We start from the raw sequence: 21,921 nt of genomic DNA on the forward strand, positions 1-21,921 counted from the left end.
TCTTGTCGCTGGATCCACGCTGGCCCTATGTGATGCGTGTGGTGACTGGAGTTGGTTACACGCTACCGTGAAGTCAGTCCTGGCCTCGGCGGACGTCAGAAGCTGTTTCTCGGAGGTCTCGACTCAATGCTCGATAGTCCACACATCACTCATGTTTATTGTTAGCTGGTGTGTAAAGATTGTTTCTTACCATCAATGTTGACAATTAACGTACCTGGATTACTGGATTTATGTACTGTATACTACAGCGTTCCACAGGGTTCTGTGCTTGGACCAATTCTTTTTACTCTATATACATATGTCACTCTTAGGCAATATTACTAGGAAACACACATAAATGTCCATTGCTATGCAGATGATATCCAGCTATATTTATCAATGAAACCAGAAAAAGGAAATTAATTTATCAAACTTCAACTTGCCTAAAAGACATAAAGGCCTGGATGTCCTCTAACTTCTGTCTAATCTCAGAGACAGTATGTCTAATCGCATTCTTACCCTCCTCACCCCTCTCCTTTTTCCTCTATCTCTTGTGTGCTTCTCTTTCTTATAGTTGTGTTTCCACCTCTCTGTGTTCCTCTGCAGGTATCCTCAGACCTGGAGCTGCATATCTAAAGAGTGCAGTCACTGGTCCTATCGACCTGCCCAGTGTTTTTCCTCCTTGTTGTGGTTTCACTCACCCCAACCATTTGAGGCAGATGGCTGCCCACCTAAGCCTGGCTCTGCTGGAGGTTTCTTTCTCTAAAGGGAGTTTTTCCACTCTGCTGTTGCCTAAAAGCTTGCATGGATGTAGGTTGTAGATCTGTTTGTATTAAAGGAGACGGAGACGGTGGTACTGTGCAGCATATATTTCTACAGTTTTATAGAACATATCAAAAATCTAAATGATGAAAGTGCACTTTACATAACAAGACGAGAAGTGTTTTGAAATCGATATTTATTGATTACATATTGTTTTCACATTTTTTTGTCATTGTTTAAATTCATCTAATGATGTTTCATGACATTTAAACCACAGATGTCTGTCAGTCCCAGAACCTTCAGTGTAGCTACTTTGAGCAGTACAGCAGGTTGATGCGGTCGATGTCGTTCTGGCTCATCTGTGTGGCCGTGCCAAAGACAGTGTTTGCTGTTGGGAATAGCCACCATGGTGGGGCTGACGTTGTCCTTGGAGAAAGCCAGTCTGCAGGGAAACAGACCGAGACAGTGATTTTAACTTGTACTTGAGGTCAACTGGTGATCGTATATAGAAGACAGAGCTGATCAAAATACCAAACACTACTAGAGTCCAGCTATGGAGCTGGTGGGTTTCATAGATGTACTGACCTGCCGTAGTGCATGACAGAGTTGTAGTCATAAGGAGTTCCCAGATTCAGAGTGTTGATCTTGTTAAAGTTGTATTCTTCACCTGCAGTTGAGAAAAGAAAATTACCACATTAGAGTAGTGTGATCAAAATAGATTCACATGTCACAAGTAGATAAGAAATCTGTAGATCTTAAAAAGAAAATAAGTCAAATTCTGTCTCAACCTAAAAATACACCAATAAAATCAACTGAATTGAGGAGCAGTCATCGCAGCATCCTACCAGGGATGACATTCTGCAGCAGGATCTTGATGTGCTGGTCCCTGTCGGAGCGGCACTGCTCATGGTTGAAGCCCAGGGCGTGGATCAGCTCATGTTGGACTGTTCCAAAATAAATGCAGCCCTCACTTTCAGAGACACCGTCTGTACATTTTCCCTGACGACCCACATATGAGTAGCATCTGTACAGATGTAGGAGAACACAGGAAGTCCCAAATCAGACTGAGAACGCTTCATTCTTCAACAGCATCACTGAACTAAACACAGAACTCGATCTAAAGAGAACTGAGTGGAAACAACAGCAGAACCTGAACCAATGGAGCAAAGTTCAGCTTTGGCTCTGTAAGTTCCTGCAGTGGAAAAGCTGCAGAACAGGACTTAGAGTTGTCAGTGATACAGGAGAATAAATGTCTGTGTTACAAACCCATCCAGAGACTGTATGTTGACGTAGTCTGTCTGGGTGGTGCGGGGGAAGAATCGAATACAGGTGGAGGCAGAGAAGGAGTTGATGGCTGTTGTAATGACACTGAGCTGCTGAGAAGCTGAGGTGGAAACACAAAGAGGAAAATCACATTAACGTCAAATGAAAACTGTAAGAACAAAGATTTTAATTTTATTTCTGTTTAAAAACCTTTGATAAATAATCATGTGTTAGTCTGAATCTACTAAGTTGTTTAAATCGTGGCTTTGTTGGAGACGACTATGATGAAGTGATCTGCACTTGGTGCAGAGTCATGAAGCTTCTTACTGTAGCTGTTAGAGATCACATAGGGAATGTAAACTTTGCCATCAGAGGATTTAGGCCACTTGCATCCAGTCTGGACACAGGGGTCAGCGTTCCTGTTGATGGGCACAGCGATGTCACCTTGTATCTGGAAACCATCTTGGTAAAGACCTGCAGAGAGTTTGTGGAAACAGCAGAGACATCAAAGATAATCAGAAGTTACAATATAGGTACAACTTAAAGTATTAGAGCTGAAGTGTTACATGTTCTATAAATTAATTTGAAGAAGTCACTGTATTTGTTTATTCCTCTAAATAAATGTGATGTCTGAATTTGTCTCACTGATATTTCTGTTGACTTTCTCCAGCTGCTCTGCCACCGTCAGGATTCCTTCATCTTCTATGTCGTCGTCTCCACTTTCTCTCCTCACAACCTGCACACAGAAAAGTCCCAGATGTTTCTGTTTGTCATCGACACAGATACTGAGAATATCAAAAAGGAAAGGTCAGAACTTTAAACCTGGACACATGAAGAGCTGAGTGAAGACCTCAGCTGTGAGACTCACCATGGCCTCAGTCCAGCTGAGACTGCAAACAGGACCAGGAGACCCAGGATGCACTTGATCGCTGCCATGTTACTGAACACTATCAGTCTGAAACAGAACACAGGTCAGAACCATGCAGCAGCATTACTGTAGTTTGAGGAGCATTAGGAGCAGCAGCACTACTCACTTACCTTTAGCTCTTCACTTCAGGTAGGAGAGGAGGAACTGTGATGCTCTGTGAAGGATCTGCTCATCCTCTTTATAGCAGAGCCTGCAGAGGTCCACCTGTTAGCAGAACATACAGAGGATTAGCTCAGTAACACTGGAGCAAACCATGATGTTTACTTCCTTATTGTCAGCTCTCTGTCCCCACTGTCCACCCTCAACTCATACATGCTCGTACTAATCCAGGAAAACAAGGGAGGTGGTATAAATGTAGTATTGAAGTGTTGAGTGTTTCTACTGAGAGATTTTACTGGTTTGAGACAAAATATTCAGACTATTGGAAATTAGATTCACTACATTAGGGGATGATTTTGAAAATGTTTCATTGGTTAAAATTCACAGACATTATTTTCAAATCAAATATATATAATTATAATCATATATATTATAATTATAATTATATTATATAATATTAATATTATTAAAAAGTTATTTTTGTTTTATTTTCTTTTGTTACAATTATTGTCACTGTTAATAATTTAGTATGTTTTGCTGACTATACTGTTGTACTTTTACTTTTTAACAATTAACTCTGATAATACTACTTTTACACTAGTAAGGGTTGGTAAAACTTCCTTCACCACTGACAGTGTGATTATTCATATTAACAACAAAATCACAAGAAACAGAAACAATAAACTGAATTAACAAAGGTTTTAAATTAAGAATTGTTTTACTTTCTCTTCTTTAGGGTCTATTGACCATCCACAACTGATGATGCTGCATTTGTCTTTCCTTTACCTGCAAATACTTCTGCTGTTACTGCCACAGTGTAAGTATCGACTTTATCATGACAACAAACAAGTCACAAACAAAAAATCTGCATAAAAAAAAAAACGTCATCATAATGAATCCATGCTGAGAGGAAATCTTGTTTGAATTCAGTTTGTACTTTGTCTTTTACTAATTATTAGTGAGATTAGTACGAGCATGTATGAGTTGAGGGTGGACAGTGGGGACAGAGAGCTGACAATAAGGAAGTAAACATCATGGTTTGCTCCAGTGTTACTGAGCTAATCCTCTGTATATTCTGCTAACAGGTCGACCTCAGCAGGCTCTGCTATAAAAGAGGATGAGCAGATCCTTCACAGAGCATCACAGTTCCTCCTCTTCTACCTGAAGTGAAGAGCTAAAGGTAAGTGAGTAGTGCTGCTGCTCCTAATGCTCCTCAAACTACAGTAATGCTGCTGCATGGTTCTGACCTGTGTTCTGTTTCAGACTGATAGTTGTTCAGTAACATGGCAGCGATCAAGTGCATCCTGGGTCTCCTGGTCCTGTTTGCAGTCTCAGCCTGGACTGAGGCCATGGTGAGTCTCACAGCTGAGGTCTTCACTCAGGTCTTCATGTGTCCAGGTTTAAAGTTCTGACCTTTCCTTTTTGATATTCTCAGTATCTGTGTCGATGACAAACAGAAACTCTGGGACTTTTCTGTGTGCAGGTTGTGAGGAGAGAAAGTGGAGACGACGACATAGAAGATGAAGGAATCCTGACGGTGGCAGAGCAGCTGGAGAAAGTCAACAGAAATATCAGTGAGACACATTCAGACATCACATTTGTTAAGAGAAATAAACAAATACAGAGACTTCTTCAAATTAATTTATAGAACATGTAACACTTCAGCTCTAATACTTTAAGTTGTACCTATAATTGTAACTTCTGATTATCTTTGGTGTCTCTGCTGTTTCCACAAACTCTCTGCAGGTCTTTACCAAAATGGTTTCCAGATACAAGGTGACATCGCTGTGCCCATCAACAGGAACGCTGACCCCTGTGTCCAGACTGGATGCAAGTGGCCTAAATCCTGTGATGGCAAAGTTTACATTCCCTATGTGATCGCTAACAGCTACAGTAAGAACCTTCATGACTCTGCACCAAGTGCAGATCACTTCACCATAGTCGTCTCCAATAAAGAACAAAATCTGCGTTCTTATAGTTTTTATTTGACATTTATGTGATTTTCCTCTTTGTGTTTCCACCTTCAGCTTCTCAGCAGCTCAGAGTCATTACAACAGCCATCAACTCCTTCTCTGCCTCCACCTGTATTCGCTTCATCCCCCGCACCACCCAGACAGACTACATCAACATAAAGTCTCTGGATGGGTTTGTAACACAGACATTTATTCTCCTGTATCAGTGACAACTCTAAGTCCTGTTCTGCAGCTTTTCCACTGCAGGAACTTACAGAGCCAAAGCTGAACTTTGCTCCATTGGTTCAGGTTCTGCTGTTGTTTCCACTCAGTTCTCTTCAGATCCAAGTTCAGTGATGCTGTAGAAGAATGAAGCGTTCTCAGTGTGATGTGGGACTTCCTGTGTTCTCCTACATCTGTGCAGATGCTACTCATATGTGGGTCGTCAGGGAAATGTACAGACGGTGTCTCTGAAAAGTGAGGGCTGCATTTATTTTGGAACGGTCCAACATGAGCTGATCCACGCCCTGGGCTTCAACCATGAGCAGTGCCGCTCCGACAGGGACCAGCACATCAAGATCCTGCTGCAGAATGTCATCCCTGGTAGGATGCTGTGATCCCTGCTCCTCAATTCAGTTGATTTTATTGGTGTATTTTGAGTTTGTCTATTTTTGTTATAATACCGTGATGTAGTAGTTTTTCCTCTACTGCAGGTATGGCATACAACTTTAACAAGATCAACACTCTGAATCTGGGAACTCCTTATGACTACAACTCTGTCATGCACTACGGCAGGTCAGTACATCTATGAAACCCACCAGCTCCATAGCTGGACTCTAGCAGTGTTTGGTATTTTCATCAGCTCGGTCTTCTATATACGATCACCAGTTGAACTAAAGTACAAGTTAAAATCACTGACTCGGTCTGTTCCCTGCAGACTGGCTTTCTCCAAGGACAACGTCAGCCCCACCATGGTGGCTATTCCTGACAGCAATGCTGTATTTGGCACGGCCACACAAATGAGCCAGAACGACATCGACCGCATCAACCTGCTGTACTGCTAAAAGTAACTACACTGAAGGTTCTGGGACCTGACAGACATCTGTGGTTTAAACATCATGAAACATCATTATGATGACTTTAAAATATGTAGATAATTTATATTCTTTTCAGTAAAAACAGTCTCATGACAGAAAACTTTAAGTAATTAGGTTCCAGTTTAATTTAATCAATAAATATCGATTTTAAACACACCTGTTGTCTTGTTGTCAGCTTTCATCCTTTTTATTTTCCGATATGTTTTATGAACCTATAGAAAAATATGCTGCACAGTACCACAGACCTGGTGTGACAGCAGCTGGTGAGTGTAGTGGTAACAACACCACCTCCCATGTGGAAGACTGGGGTTCAAATCCCAGCTGTGGCCTAACTCCAGTAGGGGTCCTTAGGCAAGACCTCCGCACCCTGCCTACCCTTGTAACTTGTAATGACTTGTAAGTCGCTTTGAATAAAAGCGTCTGCTAAATGACTAAATGTAAATGTGTGATGTAACAAAATGATTTATTAACTAACAATCACAGCACATAACTGTGAAAATATCCAAAGAAAAGCTTGTATGGACTTAAATTCAGATTTACTTGATAAAACCTGTTGAGTAGCTTCACACTGGTCAACAAGGTTATCCAAGAAGAAGTTAGTATTTTCACACTCAACAGAGCATCAACACAGGAAGGTCAATTCTCAGTCCTAGAAACAGGTGAGAACAAAGTACTAGTCAAAACAGAAAAGCATAGGACAGAGATTATACAGTGCCTATAAAAACAATTCAACCCCTTGGGTGTTTTATCCTTTTATTGACATTAAATCAATCATGGTCAATAAAAAAAAAAAAAAAAAATCAGAAAAATACCTCATTGTCAAAGTGAAAACAGGTTTCTACAAAGTAATGTCAATAAAATTAAAATATATAACGTGAAATCCATGTTTGCATTAATATTCACCCCTTTTAAAATGGCTAAACTAATCCAACAGAGGTCCAGATGTCTGGTACTAGTAGCCCCACAATTAGTGAAATGGGGATCACCTGAATGCAGTTAATGCGTCTCAAGTGATTGCAGTATAACGAAACTTGTGTCTGGATGGGCCAGTCTCTGGTTAATCAGTATTCCTGGTTACCATTACACCATGAAGACAAAAGAACACTCTGTTGGACTGTGGCTCAATCTACTTTTACAGCAAAAACCTTCTATGTGACAGCCAAGTCCTGTGTGCTGGTTTATGAAGGAATAGGAGAAGAAGTTTCGGTCTCAAGTTATGTTTATTTTATCAATTAATAAAGTAAATGAGTATTAGAAATGAATAAATGAATAAAGCATACAGAGCTCTGGGTCTTGATCTTCCTATCCCTGACAAACAACAAGGTGTGTATCAGTTCACGAATTCTGACTCTCTATCTGTCCCTGACCCAGTCTTTTTCTACACAACAATACAATCATTTGCATAAACATTTGCACGTTCTCCATCCTGGTTGGTCCACACGTCTGACTCCCTCAACTTTCTCGTCCACCTCAGCGCTATCTGACTCCTTCACCTTCACCATCCTCCGTCATTGGTCCAACTGTTGCTCTCCCCTCTGTTGTTATCAGATTCCTTGTAGCTGTAGCCTTTTCATCCTCAGCTCTCGTTCCCAGTGATAAATCCTGGGCTCTGAAATCATAATAAAAAAGACACCTTGTGCCTCGGCCCCCCTCCATACCAAGTCACTCCCTTGCCTTGCAGCTTAATTGCAAACAGCTTTCTCATAACATTTATCATATTGTTATCAGTGATTTTCCGCATGGCGATCTTCTCTGGCCAACTCATTTGATGTGATCTAAGTGTTTCTCCATTCCCTTACAGCATTTTAATGGTCAACGGTAAATTGCACCGTTGCATACATTTCATGTTCCTTGAGGTGGTCTACATTCTTTCCATTTCGCTATGGGTTTAATGGTTAATTGTAAATGGCGCCTGTGCATACAATCCTTGTCCCTTGATGGTTATTGTATATAACATTGTGCATTCCACTCTGGCCTCTAGGGTTAATAGTAAATAACACTTGTGCATATAACCCTTGTCTTATACGATCAGAGTGCCTACAGCATTCTGGTCTTTATGAAACATGCTATTCAACTATTAATATCATATGAGTACACTTTAAAGTATCAACTACTACTGCTGCTAAATGAGTACAAGCTAAAACATTGGCTAAGCATCACATCATATCATATATTTACAAGTCCCAGCAACTCAAAGAACAGGTCATTGAAAAGCATTAGTCAGGGGATGGATACAAAAAAAAAAATCTCCAAGACACTGAACGTCCCATGGAGTGAAATCTATAATCAAGAAATGATAGGAATATAAAACTTGTAACTCTGCCTAGAACAGGCCGTCCACACAAACTGAGTGACTGTGCAAGAAGGAGACTCGTGAGAAAGGCCACTAACGCAACGATGACTACTCTGAGGGAGTTACAAGCTTTAGCAACTGAGATAGGTGAGACTGTACATACAACAACCGTTGCCTGGGTTCTTTACCAGTCAAAGCTTTAGGGGAAAGTCACTGTTGAATAAAATTCATGTTAAAATCACAAATTGAGTTGTAGATATGTGAAAGACTCCATGGTCCAGCGGAAGAGGATTCTCTTGTCTGATGAGACCAAAATGGTGCTTTTTGTCCATCAGACAAGATGCTATGTTTGGCACACACCAAACACGGTGGTGGGAGCATTATGTTGTGGGGATGCTTCTCAGCCGTTGGCCCTGGAAGTCTTGCTGAAATAGTGGGTAAGATGATTACAGCAAAATATAGGACAATCCTGGAGCCCTGGCATCATCAAAGATTGTAGCAACGAGTGAAAAATTAAAGAAGGCAGTGAACGCAATGGGCAGCAAAGACAAAGCACAATGACCACATGGCAGTTGAAACAGCAAAGAACAAAAGTGAAGACTGACAGCAGCAAAACAATCCAGCAGGAAGTGAAGGGTGAGGTTAGCTTAAAAAGTGTAGGCTGAGGAAATCAATGGGCTCCAGGTGAGAGTAGGTGGGTCTACTGAAAGGAGAGAATACAGAACAAAGACAAGGAAGGAGAAGGTGAGAGAGCGAGTGTCAGAGCTGGAACAGGTGAATGGAAACAGCTGAGTGCATGGTGAGCAGAGAAATGATGACAGGAGACAGTATTACTACAACCATAAGTGACAAGGTGACACAAAATAAAGCAGTAAAACAGGAAGCAAGAACAAAAGAAAATGGAACCTAATCGACAGCTTCAGTAGATTTAACAGTATTTCCAACAATGAAAAAAAAAAAAAAAAAAAAACACACAACAGCAGAAGTAAACATAAGAGGGTTGGAGCTTTGGACCTGATTTAGCAGCTACAGGAAGCCGGTGCACAGATCTGAAAAGTGGTGACTTGTAACCCAGTCCATAAGACACTTTAGTAGTTAAGACGAGATATGACCAGAGCCTGCACAATGATTTGTGTTGCATAGTCTGAAAGGTAGGGTCTGATTCTTGATTTTGAATTCAGTACATCTGCATGCCCTCTAGACTAAGGAGATGTGGTCGGTAAAGCTCAGTTGATCATCAATGATCACCCCCTGGTTTCTTGCATACTAAGTGGGGACAATCATTGAAGACCCGACTGTTGATTCCGTCACAAATTAAAGGGAAAGGGACGAGGCAGGGATGAATAGAAACAGGATTTATTTTAGAAAAGTACACAAAAAGGGGAACTAAGGGGGGTGTCCCTACAAAAACAGGCAAAAACATGAAGACAAAGTAACAACATAAAACTACCAACATGGCGGGCACAAGAAACCAAAGAACAAAAGAAAACCACCAGAGTTCAGAGGGGCAAAGTTCAGAGGATCACACAGGTTGGGGAACAACAACGATCTGACAGCAGGGAAGGACTGAGGAGAGTTTTTGTAGGGACAGGGGAACACAGGTGAAGCTAATGTGCAATTAATTACTGGGACACAGGGAGAGAAGTGGCTGGTGGTCGGAGACCAGAGGGAGAGAGGAGGAAAACCCACAGTTGACACAGGCTGAAACGGTGACAGATGCTGATCTTGTGTTGAACTAAATATCTTGCTAGAAACACAAGTTCTTTGGAGTTGAATATGCCTCTCTCTTATCCAAGCAGAGATGCCTAATGACAAAGTGAGACCAGAGTCATCTGGTGAAAAAGAGCAAAAGGTGTGTGTCTTTAGCATAGCAATGATAGTGATGACAAGCCATGCTACTGGATAATGAAACCTAGGGATGTCGTATAGATGGAAAAAAAGCAGAGAAACAACAACTGAGCCCTGCGGCACACCAAGGGACAGTCAGTGAGAGTTACACGAAAGACTTAAGCCAGGTCAGAACAGTGATGCCCAAATCAGAGACTGCAAACAGCAGGATCTGGTGGTTCACAGTGTCACTTTTCAGCTCCTCCTGTCTGTCTGTCCCTCATTTCCTAGGTTGGTCCGTTTCCTGGTTGTTCTCCTCTCTGCCACATGACCTGCTGATTGCAGATTGACTACACCTGGTTTTCCAGGTTTCCAGATAGTCTCACATCAATCTGAGAGCAACACTATCCCGCTCTAACTTTGGACTGCCTCCTTATGACGGGCTCTGCCTGCCCTGGACCCTGCTTTTGCCCGGTACCGTGAGTTTCATCCCTCCTGATCTAGTCTCTCCCTCGTCTTCTCCCTGCTCGCAGTACTGGACCTGTATTCCCTCTGACCTGTCTCTTCCTGATTCCTCTTACCAGACGTGTACTCCCTCCAACCAATCTTTACATGATCCTCCGGTGTTGTCAGGTTAATCCCTCCTGATCTGTTCTCTCCCTCGTTATCTCAGTATCTGACCTGTCCCTGCTACTATTCCCCTCTCTATTCCCCTGTTCTTTCTCAGTGTTGGATCTCCCTGTGAATGAACCAGTTTGGGATGGGACTTGTTTATATGCCCAGCTACCTGGAGGATTATGCCTACCTCATCTGGCCCTCTGATCGAGCCAGATACCTGTGGCCATTCCATCAGAGGCGTCAAACCCTCCAGGCCCCGGCTTCATCTTAAGCCCTGGCAGTTGCTCCTGCTCTGGTCATGGCGAATGCCACTCCTGATCCTGCTACACCTGTTCCTGTTACAGCCTGTCTGTGGTAGGATGACATTGTAGCGGCCACTCGCCTTCTCCTGTTTCCTTGGACAGTCCCTAAAACTAGCGATCGTGGTCTGACTTCTGCTCCTCTGCATTTGCCGACTCTCCAGTCACCATCTCTCCAGCTGGCTCTCCAGCTGGCTCTCTATTCATCGTCTCTCCAGCCGGCTCTCCAGTCACCAATCCTCCAGCTAGCTCTCCAGTCATTGGTTCTTCTGTCAGCTCTCCAGTCACCATCCCTCCAGCCGGCTCTCCAGCTGGCTCTCTATTCATCGTCTCTCCAGCCGGCTCTCCAGGCACCAATCCTCCAGCTAGCTCTCCAGTTGCCACCGCTGAGCTTATCTCTTCTGGTCTACTTCCTCTTCTGATTCCTTAACACTACAACGCATCTGGCTTCTGACTCATCTCACAGTTTGTCCTGGTCTGCTACTCACTGTGCTACTATCACTCCGACCATCATTCTCCTCTCCTAGGTCACCTCACCTACTCGACGCCCTCTCCCTCCTGCTGGAGCCCAGCGGAAATCATTCTCATCATTACTTGCATCTTTATTGGTAATAAAAACCTTTAAATCTATTCTTGTCTCTGTCTGTCTCTGGCAGTGGAGTCTTTCCTCAGACTCGTGACACACAGTGTCAAAGGCTGCAGTTTAAACAGTGAAGCCTTCTCCTCCTCCATAGACCACCAATCACACAGGGTAAACTAGATTCTCTACACATAGCTCCACACATTTACATTTAGTTGTTTGGCAGACGCTTTTATCCAAAGTGACTTATAAGTGAGGTACAATGCAAGCAAAATATCTAGAACACTGAGATAAACTTTAAAGTCAAGTGCTCTAGGAAAAACGATTAATTGCAAGATTTATTTATTTTATTATTTTTTTTAAAGATTTAATTGATTTAATTGTTTTTTGTTTTTTTTGGCTGTGCTTTTGTCATAAATCTAACCATGAAATCTAACTGTGATTAGCAATTATCAATAAAATAATGAAGTAACAAACAAATGGAGATGATCAAAATTTATTGATTCAAATTAAACAAAAACAATAACTCATGCTTCTTTGGTGGGACTGTTTTTACTCAACAGGATAATTAATAATCTGCATAGTTTAAATTCATCATAATGAAGTTTCATGATGTTTAAACCACAGATGTCTGTCAGGTCCCAGAACCTTCAGTGTAGCTACTTTGAGCAGTACAGCAGGTTGATGCGGTCGATGTCGTTCTGGCTCATCTGTGTGGCCGTGCCAAAGACAGCGTTGCTGTTGGGAATAGCCACCATGGTGGGGCTGACGTTGTCCTTGGAGAAAGCCAGTCTGCAGGGAACAGGCCGAGACAGTGATTTTAATTTGTACTTGAGGTCAACTGGTGATCGTATATAGAAGACAGAGCTGCAGAAAGTACCAAACACTATTAGAGTCCAGCTATGGAGCTGGTGGGTTTCATAGATGTACTGACCTGCCGTAGTGCATGACAGAGTTGTAGTCATAAGGAGTTCCCAGATTCAGAGTGTTGATCTTGTCAAAGTTGTATTCTTCACCTGTAGTAGAGGAAAATTATATCGCGTTGGGAGTCATCAAAATGGATTCACAGTGTCACAAGTAGATAAAAATTCAGTTGATAAGAAACAATTAAGTCAAATTCTGTCTCAATTAAAAAATACACCAATGAAATCAACTGAAGTGAAAAGCAGTGATCACAGCATCCTACCAGGGATGACGTTCTGCAGCAGGATCTTGATGTGCTGGTCTCTGTCGGAGCGGCACTGCTCATGGTTGAAGCCCAGGGCGTGGATCAGCTCATGTTGGACCGTTCCAAAATAAATGCAGCCCTCACTTTTCAGAGACACCGTCTGTACATTTCCCTGACGACCCACAAGGGAGTAGCATCTGTACAGATGTAGGAGAACACAGGAAGTCCCACATCACACTGAGAACGCTTCATTCTTCTACAGCATCACTGAACTAAACACTGAACTCGATCTAAAGAGAACTGAGTGAAAACAACAGCAGAACCTGAACCAATGGAGCAAAGTTCAGCTTTGGCTCTGTAAGTTCCTGCAGTGGAAAAGCTGCAGAACAGGACTTAGAGTTGTCACTGATACAGGAGAATAAATGTCTGTGTTACAAACCCATCCAGAGACTTTATGTTGATGTAGTCTGTCTGGGTGGTGCGGGGGATGAAGCGAATACAGGTGGAGGCGGAGAAGGAGTTGATGGCTGTTGTAATGACACTGAGCTGCTGAGAAGCTGAAGGTGGAAACACAAAGAGGAAAATCACATTAACGTCAAATAAAAACTATAAGAACAAAGTTTTTTATTTTCTTTCTGTTTAAAAACCTTTGATAAATAATCATGTGTTAGTCTGAATCTACTAAGTTGTTTAAATCGTGGCTTTGTTAGAGACGACTATGGTGAAGTGATCTGCATTTGGTGCAGAGTCATGAAGCTTCTTACTGTAGCTGTTAGCGATCACATAGGGAATGTAAACTTTGCCATCGGAAGATTTAGGCCACTTGCATCCAGTCTGGACACAGGGGTCAGCGTTCCTGTTGATGGGCACAGCGATGTCACCTTGTATCTGGAAACCATCTTGGTAAAGACCTGCAGAGAGTTTGTGGAAACAGCAGAGACACCAAAGATAATCAGAAGTTCCAACATGCGTTTTCTACACAAACACTGGTTCTGTATGGAAATGATTAGTGAAGGTAACAACAACCCAGTGACTCAATTTAAACAAGTCTCTGTATTTGTTTATTTCTCTAAATAAATGTGATGTCTGCATTTGTCTCACTGATATTTCTGTTGACTTTCTCCAGCTGCTCTGCCACCGTCAGGATTCCTTCATCTTCTATGTCGTCGTCTCCACTTTCTCTCCTCACAACCTGCACACAGAAAAGTCCCAGAGTTTCTGTTTGTCATCGACACAGATACTGAGAATATCAAAAAGGAAAGGTCAGAACTTTAAACCTGGACACATGAAGAGCTGAGTGAAGACCTCAGCTGTGAGACTCACCATGGCCTCAGTCCAGGCTGAGACTGCAAACAGGACCAGGAGACCCAGGATGCACTTGATCGCTGCCATGTTACTGAACAACTATCAGTCTGAAACAGAACACAGGTCAGAACCATGCAGCAGCATTACTGTAGTTTGAGGAGTATTAGGAGCAGCAGCACTACTCACTTACCTTTAGCTCTTCACTTCAGGTAGGAGAGGAGGAACTGTGATGCTCTGTGAAGGATCTGCTCATCCTCTTTTATAGCAGAGCCTGCAGAGGTCCACCTGTTAGCAGAACATACAGAGGATTAGCTCAGTAACACTGGAGCAAACCATGAGTTTTACTTCCTTATTGTCAGCTCTCTGTCCCCACTGTCCACCCTCAACTCATACATGCTCGTACTAATCCAGGAAAACAAGGGAGGTGGTAAAATGTAGTATTTGAAGTGTTTGGTGTTTCTACTGAGAGATCAAACTGGTTTGAGACAAAATATTCAGACTATTGGAAAATTAGATTCACTACATTAGGGGATGATTTTGAAAATGTTTCATTGGTTAAAATTCACAGACATATTTTCAAATCAAATATACATAATTATAATCATATATATTATAATTATAATTATATTATATAATAATTAATATTATTAAAAAGTTAATTTTGTTTTATTTTCTTTTGTTACAATTATTGTCACTGTTAATAATTTAGTATGTTTTGCTGACTATACTGTTGTACTTTTACTTTTTAACAATTAACTCTGATTATCCTACTTTTACACTAGTAAGGGTTGGTAAAACTTCCTTCACCACTGACAGTGTGATTATTCATATTAACAACAAAATCACAAGAAATAGAAACAATAAAACTGAATTAACAAAGGTTTTAAATTAAGAATTGTTTTACTTTCTCTTCTTTAGGGTCTATTGACCATCCACAACTGATGATGCTGCATTTGTCTTTCCTTTACCTGCAAATACTTCTGCTGTTACAACCACAGTGTAAGTATCGACTTTATCATGACAACAAACAAGTCTCAATACAAAAAATCTGCATAAAAAAAAACGTCATCATAATGAATCCATGCTGAGAGGAAATCTTCTGTGAATTCAGTTTTGTACTTTGTCTTTTACTAATTATTAGTGAGATTAGTACGAGCATGTATGAGTTGAGGGTGGACAGTGTGGACAGAGAGCTGACAATAAGGAAGTAAACATCATGGTTTGCTCCAGTGTTACTGAGCTAATCCTCTGTATGTTCTGCTAACAGGTGGACCTCTGCAGGCTCTGCTATAAAAGAGGATGAGCAGATCCTTCACAGAGCATCACAGTTCCTCCTCTCCTACCTGAAGTGAAGAGCTAAAGGTAAGTGAGTAGTGCTGCTGCTCCTAATGCTCCTCAAACTACAGTAATGCTGCTGCATGGTTCTGACCTGTGTTCTGTTTCAGACTGATAGTTGTTCAGTAACATGGCAGCGATCAAGTGCATCCTGGGTCTCCTGGTCCTGTTTGCAGTCTCAGCCTGGACTGAGGCCATGGTGAGTCTCACAGCTGAGGTCTTCACTCAGGTCTTCATGTGTCCAGGTTTAAAGTTCTGACCTTTCCTTTTTGATATTCTCAGTATCTGTGTCGATGACAAACAGAAACTCTGGGACTTTTCTGTGTGCAGGTTGTGAGGAGAGAAAGTGGAGACGACGACATAGAAGATGAAGGAATCCTGACGGTGGCAGAGCAGCTGGAGAAAGTCAACAGAAATATCAGTGAGACACATTCAGACATCACATTTATTTAGAGAAATAAACAAATACAGAGACTTGTTCAAATTAATTTATAGAACATGTAACACTTCAGCTCTAATACTTTAAGTTGTACCTATAATTGTAACTTCTGATTATCTTTGGTGTCTCTGCTGTTTCCACAAACTCTCTGCAGGTCTTTACCAAGATGGTTTCCAGATACAAGGTGACATCGCTGTGCCCATCAACAGGAACGCTGACCCCTGTGTCCAGAGAGGATGCAAGTGGCCTAAATCCTCCGATGGCAAAGTTTACATTCCTTATGTGATCGCTAACAGCTACAGTAAGAAGCTTCATGACTCTGCACCAAATGCAGATCACTTCACCATAGTCGTCTCCAATAAAGCACAAAATATGTGTTCTTATAGTTTTTATTTGACGTTAATGTGATTTTCCTCTTTATGTTTCCACCTTCAGCTTCTCAGCAGCTCAGAGTCATTACAACAGCCATCAACTCCTTCTCTGCCTCCACCTGTATTCGCTTCATCCCCCGCACCACCCAGACAGACTACATCAACATAAAGTCTCTGGATGGGTTTGTAACACAGACATTTATTCTCCTGTATCAGTGACAACTCTAAGTCCTGTTCTGCAGCTTTTCCACTGCAGGAACTTACAGAGCCAAAGCTGAACTTTGCTCCATTGGTTCAGGTTCTGCTGTTGTTTTCAACCAGTTCTCTTCAGATCCAAGTTCAGTGTTTAGTTCAGTGATGCTGTAGAAGAATGAAGCGTTCTCAGTGTGATGTGGGACTTCCTGTGTTCTTCTACATCTGTGCAGATGCTACTCATATGTGGGTCGTCAGGGAAATGTACAGACAGTGTCTCTGAAAAGTCAGGGCTGCATTTATTTTGGAACGGTCCAACATGAGCTGATCCACGCCCTGGGCTTCAACCATGAGCAGTGCCGCTCCGACAGAGACCAGCACATCAAGATCCTGCTGCAGAACGTCATCCCTGGTAGGATGCTGCGATCACGTCTCCTCACTACAGTTGATTTCATTGGTCTATGTTGAATTTGTCTATTTTTATTATAATACTCTAATGTAGTAGTTTTTCCTCTACTGCAGGTATGGCATACAACTTTGACAAAATCAACACTCTGAACCAGGGAACTCCTTATGACTACAACTCTGTCATGCACTACGGCAGGTCAGTACATCTATGAAATCCACCAGCTCCATAGCTGGACTCTAATAGTGTTTGGTATTTTCTTCAACTAAAGTACAATTTAAAATCACTGTCTCTGTCTTTTCACTGCAGACTGGCTTTCTCCAAGGACAACGTCAGCCCCACCATGGTGGCTATTCCCAACAGCAACGCTGTCTTTGGCACGGCCACACAAATGAGCCAGAACGACATCGACCGCATCAACCTGCTGTACTGCTCAAAGTAGTCACACTGAAATTTGAAGCATGAATTTCTTTTTTTAATTTAATAAATACATTTCGATCATCTCCAAATTGTTTGTTGCCTCAATATTTTAAGTAACCTTTAATCGTTTAGATTTGCAATAACATAAACACATATATATTAAACATATAAATAACAATTCACAGCATTAATTCAATTGCCATTGGTCCCTCATTAACAGTGTTCTTGCCAGCTCTGACACCAAATTTCCGTTCTCTCTTTGACCTCAGAAACCTTTTAGATATTTTATGTGTTAGTTTTTAATTTTTTTTGTCTAGTGTCAATATTATTGTGTATTTTCTCAATAGTGCTGTTATTTCTTTTTTTCCCCATTGGTTGCACCGTACATCTATGACGTATTCACTGCACTTTACTTTTTGCACTTTTTGATAATTTTTTGGAGTCCACCTGTGGAAAATGCAGTTCATGGGACATGATTTGGAAAGGCATACACCTGTCCTTGTTAGGTTCCACAGTTAACACTGCATGCTAGAGCACAAACTGAAAGATGATGGGGGGGGGGGGGGAATTGTCTGTAGACGCAATTGTACTTAGGCAGAGATCTGGGGAAGAGAACAGAACATTTCTGCAGCATTGAAGGTCCATATGAAAAAAGTGGACTCTATCTTCCGTAGATGGAAGAAGATTGGAACCAGCAGGACTCCTCATAGAGCGGGCCGTCTGGCCAAACTGAGCAGAAGACATCGAAGCTTAGCTTCCATTTTTTCATTATTCCATTTTTTTTCTCTGCTTACACTGCTTCTTTTGTTTCATCGAGTTAGTTGTAATAATACAACCATGTAAGTTTGGCAAATTTGGTATTGAGACAGTGGTTTGGGATACTTTTAATTAGGAAACTGTTTGCAGTCTACACCACAAATGTCAAATAAGTCACAGTAAAGATTTTCACTCCAAAAGGTTTTGTTTCACAGTCCTTCTCTCAGTATTTATAAAACACATAACAGCAAATAATTCACAATAGCATTTATTTGGCATTTTGTTTACATAATGCTAAAAGTAAAACTCATCAAGTCTTGGTTTAACCAGTTTTGTATTATCTGTTTACCATCTGATAATTCATCTTCGACTAATCAGCGACTGCTAATGTTAACACTCTGCATCTTCCATAGACAGAAATGTGATAAGCAGGTTGTTTGAGTTAATGACATTAGTGTAGATTTTGGCTCCTGTGAAGTTTTTTTGTGTCATCATAAGTAGCATTGTGCTTTTAAAGATGATAAATAAAGGTCCTTGTGCCCTAGTGAACCTACAACAATTTCCTATTCATCCATAATCTTCTACCTGTGTCTGTTTATCTGGTTGTTCTTTAATTTCTTGGTCAGTTCAATAGTGGGATTCAGTGTAAATGTTCACTGGTACCAAAAGGAAATGCAGCGTGACCTATGGAAAGGTAGAAGAAGAGGAATCATATTTGGCTAATAGGTTGTAGCTAGTTTATTCTTTATTTACAGCACATATACATAGTATTTTCCAAATCCTTTTCAACATAGATGATCAGTGATATGGTTCATACTTCATAGGGCGGTTTTCACTGTTAGACCTCCTTCAGCAGAATACCATAAGGACGGATGGCCTTCTTCACTCTCTCCTGTTCTTCTTTGGCAGATTTTCCAGCATGAATGGGAATCAGCCAATACTTGTCGTTTTTGTATTTCTTTCTGTACTCAGGGTTGATACGATTCTGCAGAATCACGTTGTACGTCTTGCCCGTCTTCCTGGAGGTGAAGGTTTTTGCATAGGAGAGGGCCTCAGCAATATGCGGGGTGGAATAAATCCCCCTGCCGTATTGGTCACCTGGCCCTGGCTGGACAAACAAGAATAAATTGAACAGATGAACATTTCTAGTATATTATGTTCAACTCTTTGATTATGTCACCAGAGTTTGTAGCTGTACGATGACTCTAATACATCATAGTCAGATGTCTTTGTGGTTGCATAGAGAGTTTTAATCTTAATAATCATCGTCCCTGGTTTGACAACTTTAAAATGTACATTTTAATTTCTAAAGCTTTGGGCCCCATAGTGGAGGTTTAATGACTGATTCAAGCAGTTTATTAACAGATTCAGTCCAGTATTCATGTGTAACTCAGCAGTGTTGTTACTGGAGAAATTTATATTCATATAATCAAACCTTGAAGTATCCTTCGATGATGCCTTCAGCACCCTTCATCGATGTCCCATGGTAGGACACAGGCCACTCTCCTGGTACTGACTGGGTGCTACGGTACCTGGTTCCCAACCAGGTGTTGTCCTCATACTTATCCAGAACCTGTGATAAACAAAGAGTAACATCATGACGAGTAACTACCTGTTCTTACTGAAGGTCAGAAATCAAAACTAGATAAACTCTCTTACATGAGGAAAAGTTAAACTCATTAAATACTGTGCTCCTGGCTGCCACATCAGTCACTAAAGCACAATGATAATAACTGATAACCTGTATTCATCTACCTGTTTACAGAACCTGTGAACCACTGGACCTTCATCTCTGTCTGTAAGTCTGTGATATCACCTGTTAGTATTCTGGATTTGTGGACTCTCCCTCCGTTCTCATCTGCTCTGTCTCAGATTTGTGCCTCATAAGAAGGATCGATGCTTTGTGTTAGTTTCATGCTGAAGAGTTGGAGGTTTGGAGAAAGTTACTTTCCCTGACCAGAAATAAATCAAAGAAGAAAAACATTTTCACCTTAAGAGCTAAGCGGCGCCAACCACACGGACGTTCATACACCTCTCCACCTCTGTAAAACGTCTCTGTGTCTTTCAGTTTGGTGAAATCGTAGTCAAACTCTGGAGCAAAGAATTCATCCTCGTCAATGATATGACTATTTCCTGTTGGAAGATCTTCTACCACGGTGTAAGGAGCCTCAGGACCACCTGTCAGAATACTTTGGATGTGGTTGAAGAAGGATCTTGACAACTGGCTGTTATTTAGAGGAAGAATTGCAATTTTAAAGCACATTGTGGTAAATTACATCTAAACTGCTCATTTACAACAAATCCTTCAACTTGTTGAGAATAAATGTTTAATATGTAGTTTTACAGATGCACGAACTGAAATAATTACCTGGTTTCGTCTGCCTCCAACAGTGTAGAGATAAAGGTTTTGACTGACAGCTGAGGCTGTGTTGCTGCTAAAGCTAAGGCAGCTCCACCAACTAGAACCTGAAGAGCTGATCTTAGGGAAGGAACAAACCCCAGCAGCGGTCCTACCACTCCAGGCGAGTCATCGGTGCTCTTATTGTTACCTTCACGTCTCTGTTTCTGAGTAGATGTCACACTGGCATTGAGGACTGTTCCCAGAGCTTCCAGTGCAATTTCCATGAACTTGGACGTCATGAGGTTGAGTTAGAGTAGAAGAAAAGTACCAGTGAACCACTTTGAAAGGACACTCTGAGGTTTCTGAGCTCCTGTAGTTTACTGAAGCTGATATTTATAGACACGCGCTTCCAGATATAAACTGGATAGTGTTACATTCTGCAGCTCTGGGGGGTAAAGTGCATGAAGAGACAGTATAATTATACCTGTTATGAAAGTGTCCTCACATTCACTGGTTTCACTGGTTTCACTGAACTCTGTCAGCGTCTGTCTCTAAACATTTGACAACATGCTCTTTACATCACACATTTCTGTTTTTCTGTATCTTCTTTCCAGTCCCATATTCTGCCTCCATGTCCAGCTGCAAACACCCTCTACAGGTCAGACAAACAAATTCAGTATGACTGGAGACTCATGACTGCACTTTATTCATTTTCACTTTTCTTTATGATAAGTCTGTTGTTTCCTGTCAGTGCTGATAGTGGAGGGCAGCTCCAGGAGGGGGAAGGATACTCAGGGGAGCTTTTAGCTGCTAAACGTGTTTTAAATTGAAAACACTTTTTTTCTTTAATTTACAAAAAGCTGATAAACTACCTGTAAAACTGTAAGACAAGCACAGTTTCCAACACCAATAAGGGGTTTCTGCTGTTGGGGATGTTTATTTTATTGGCCTGTTATTTTTGTCGTACTCAATATCTTATATTACTGAGCAGTAGCAGCACTAGTAGCATGAGGTATTAGTATTAGTTGTTGTAGTAGGGGTGTAAAGTACATCAATCTTGATCCAGCCCTGCTCCACCCTGTCCATAGTCTTGTCGACTGGTGGTTTTTCTGTCAACTTCTCTGACCACTATAAAAACCCACAATAACATCTTTTAGGTTTCCATGTATTTTAGGAGAATTAACTATTAATCTCAAAGCACTTAGAACAAGAATTAACTAACCACCGCCTTGTTTTCCTGGATTAGTACGAGCATGTATGAGTTGAGGGTGGACAGTGGGGACAGAGAGCTGACAATAAGGAAGTAAACATCATGGTTTGCTCCAGTGTTACTGAGCTAATCCTCTGTATGTTCTGCTAACAGGTGGACCTCTGCAGGCTCTGCTATAAAAGAGGATGAGCAGATCCTTCACAGAGCATCACAGTTCCTCCTCTCCCACCTGAAGTGAAGAGCTAAAGGTAAGTGAGTAGTGTTGCTGCTCCTAATGCTCC

General features: G+C 41.4%; 4 protein-coding genes and 1 pseudogene across 4 annotated transcripts; 2 read left to right on the forward strand and 3 right to left on the reverse strand.

The window, feature by feature from the left end:
* Positions 1 to 1,049: 1,049 nt before the first annotated feature.
* Positions 1,050 to 3,246, reverse strand: LOC113165744 (annotated as a pseudogene).
* A 1,542-nt stretch (positions 3,247 to 4,788) lies between these two features.
* Positions 4,789 to 6,047, forward strand: LOC113165745 (high choriolytic enzyme 1-like; the record flags this gene model as incomplete). The annotated part of the gene is made up of 5 exons (XM_026365453.1): positions 4,789 to 4,924; positions 5,059 to 5,176; positions 5,408 to 5,586; positions 5,697 to 5,778; positions 5,921 to 6,047. Coding segments are annotated over 5 exons (642 nt in total), but the record flags the coding sequence as incomplete, so codon positions are not given.
* Positions 6,048 to 12,356: 6,309 nt separating this feature from the next.
* LOC113165746 (high choriolytic enzyme 1-like) lies at positions 12,357 to 14,257 on the reverse strand. Its single transcript, XM_026365454.1, has 7 exons — positions 14,189 to 14,257; positions 13,967 to 14,057; positions 13,630 to 13,776; positions 13,305 to 13,422; positions 12,884 to 13,062; positions 12,632 to 12,713; positions 12,357 to 12,489 (listed from the first exon to the last, which is right to left on the reverse strand). Exons 1-7 carry the CDS (start codon positions 14,255 to 14,257, stop codon positions 12,357 to 12,359), a joined length of 819 nt encoding a protein of 272 aa, XP_026221239.1.
* A 1,867-nt stretch (positions 14,258 to 16,124) lies between these two features.
* On the forward strand, positions 16,125 to 17,355 carry LOC113165747 (high choriolytic enzyme 1-like; the record flags this gene model as incomplete). The annotated part of the gene is made up of 5 exons (XM_026365455.1): positions 16,125 to 16,245; positions 16,380 to 16,497; positions 16,741 to 16,919; positions 17,030 to 17,111; positions 17,223 to 17,355. Coding segments are annotated over 5 exons (633 nt in total), but the record flags the coding sequence as incomplete, so codon positions are not given.
* Positions 17,356 to 18,829: 1,474 nt separating this feature from the next.
* Positions 18,830 to 21,024, reverse strand: LOC113166286. Its single transcript, XM_026366346.1, has 4 exons — positions 20,458 to 21,024; positions 20,080 to 20,314; positions 19,525 to 19,662; positions 18,830 to 19,197 (listed from the first exon to the last, which is right to left on the reverse strand). Exons 1-4 carry the CDS (start codon positions 20,727 to 20,729, stop codon positions 18,928 to 18,930), a joined length of 915 nt encoding a protein of 304 aa, XP_026222131.1. The 5' UTR covers positions 20,730 to 21,024; the 3' UTR covers positions 18,830 to 18,927.
* Positions 21,025 to 21,921: the final 897 nt, after the last annotated feature.

Source organism: Anabas testudineus, chromosome 6, assembly GCF_900324465.2.
Source record: "Anabas testudineus chromosome 6, fAnaTes1.2, whole genome shotgun sequence".
NCBI lineage: Eukaryota > Metazoa > Chordata > Actinopteri > Anabantiformes > Anabantidae > Anabas > Anabas testudineus.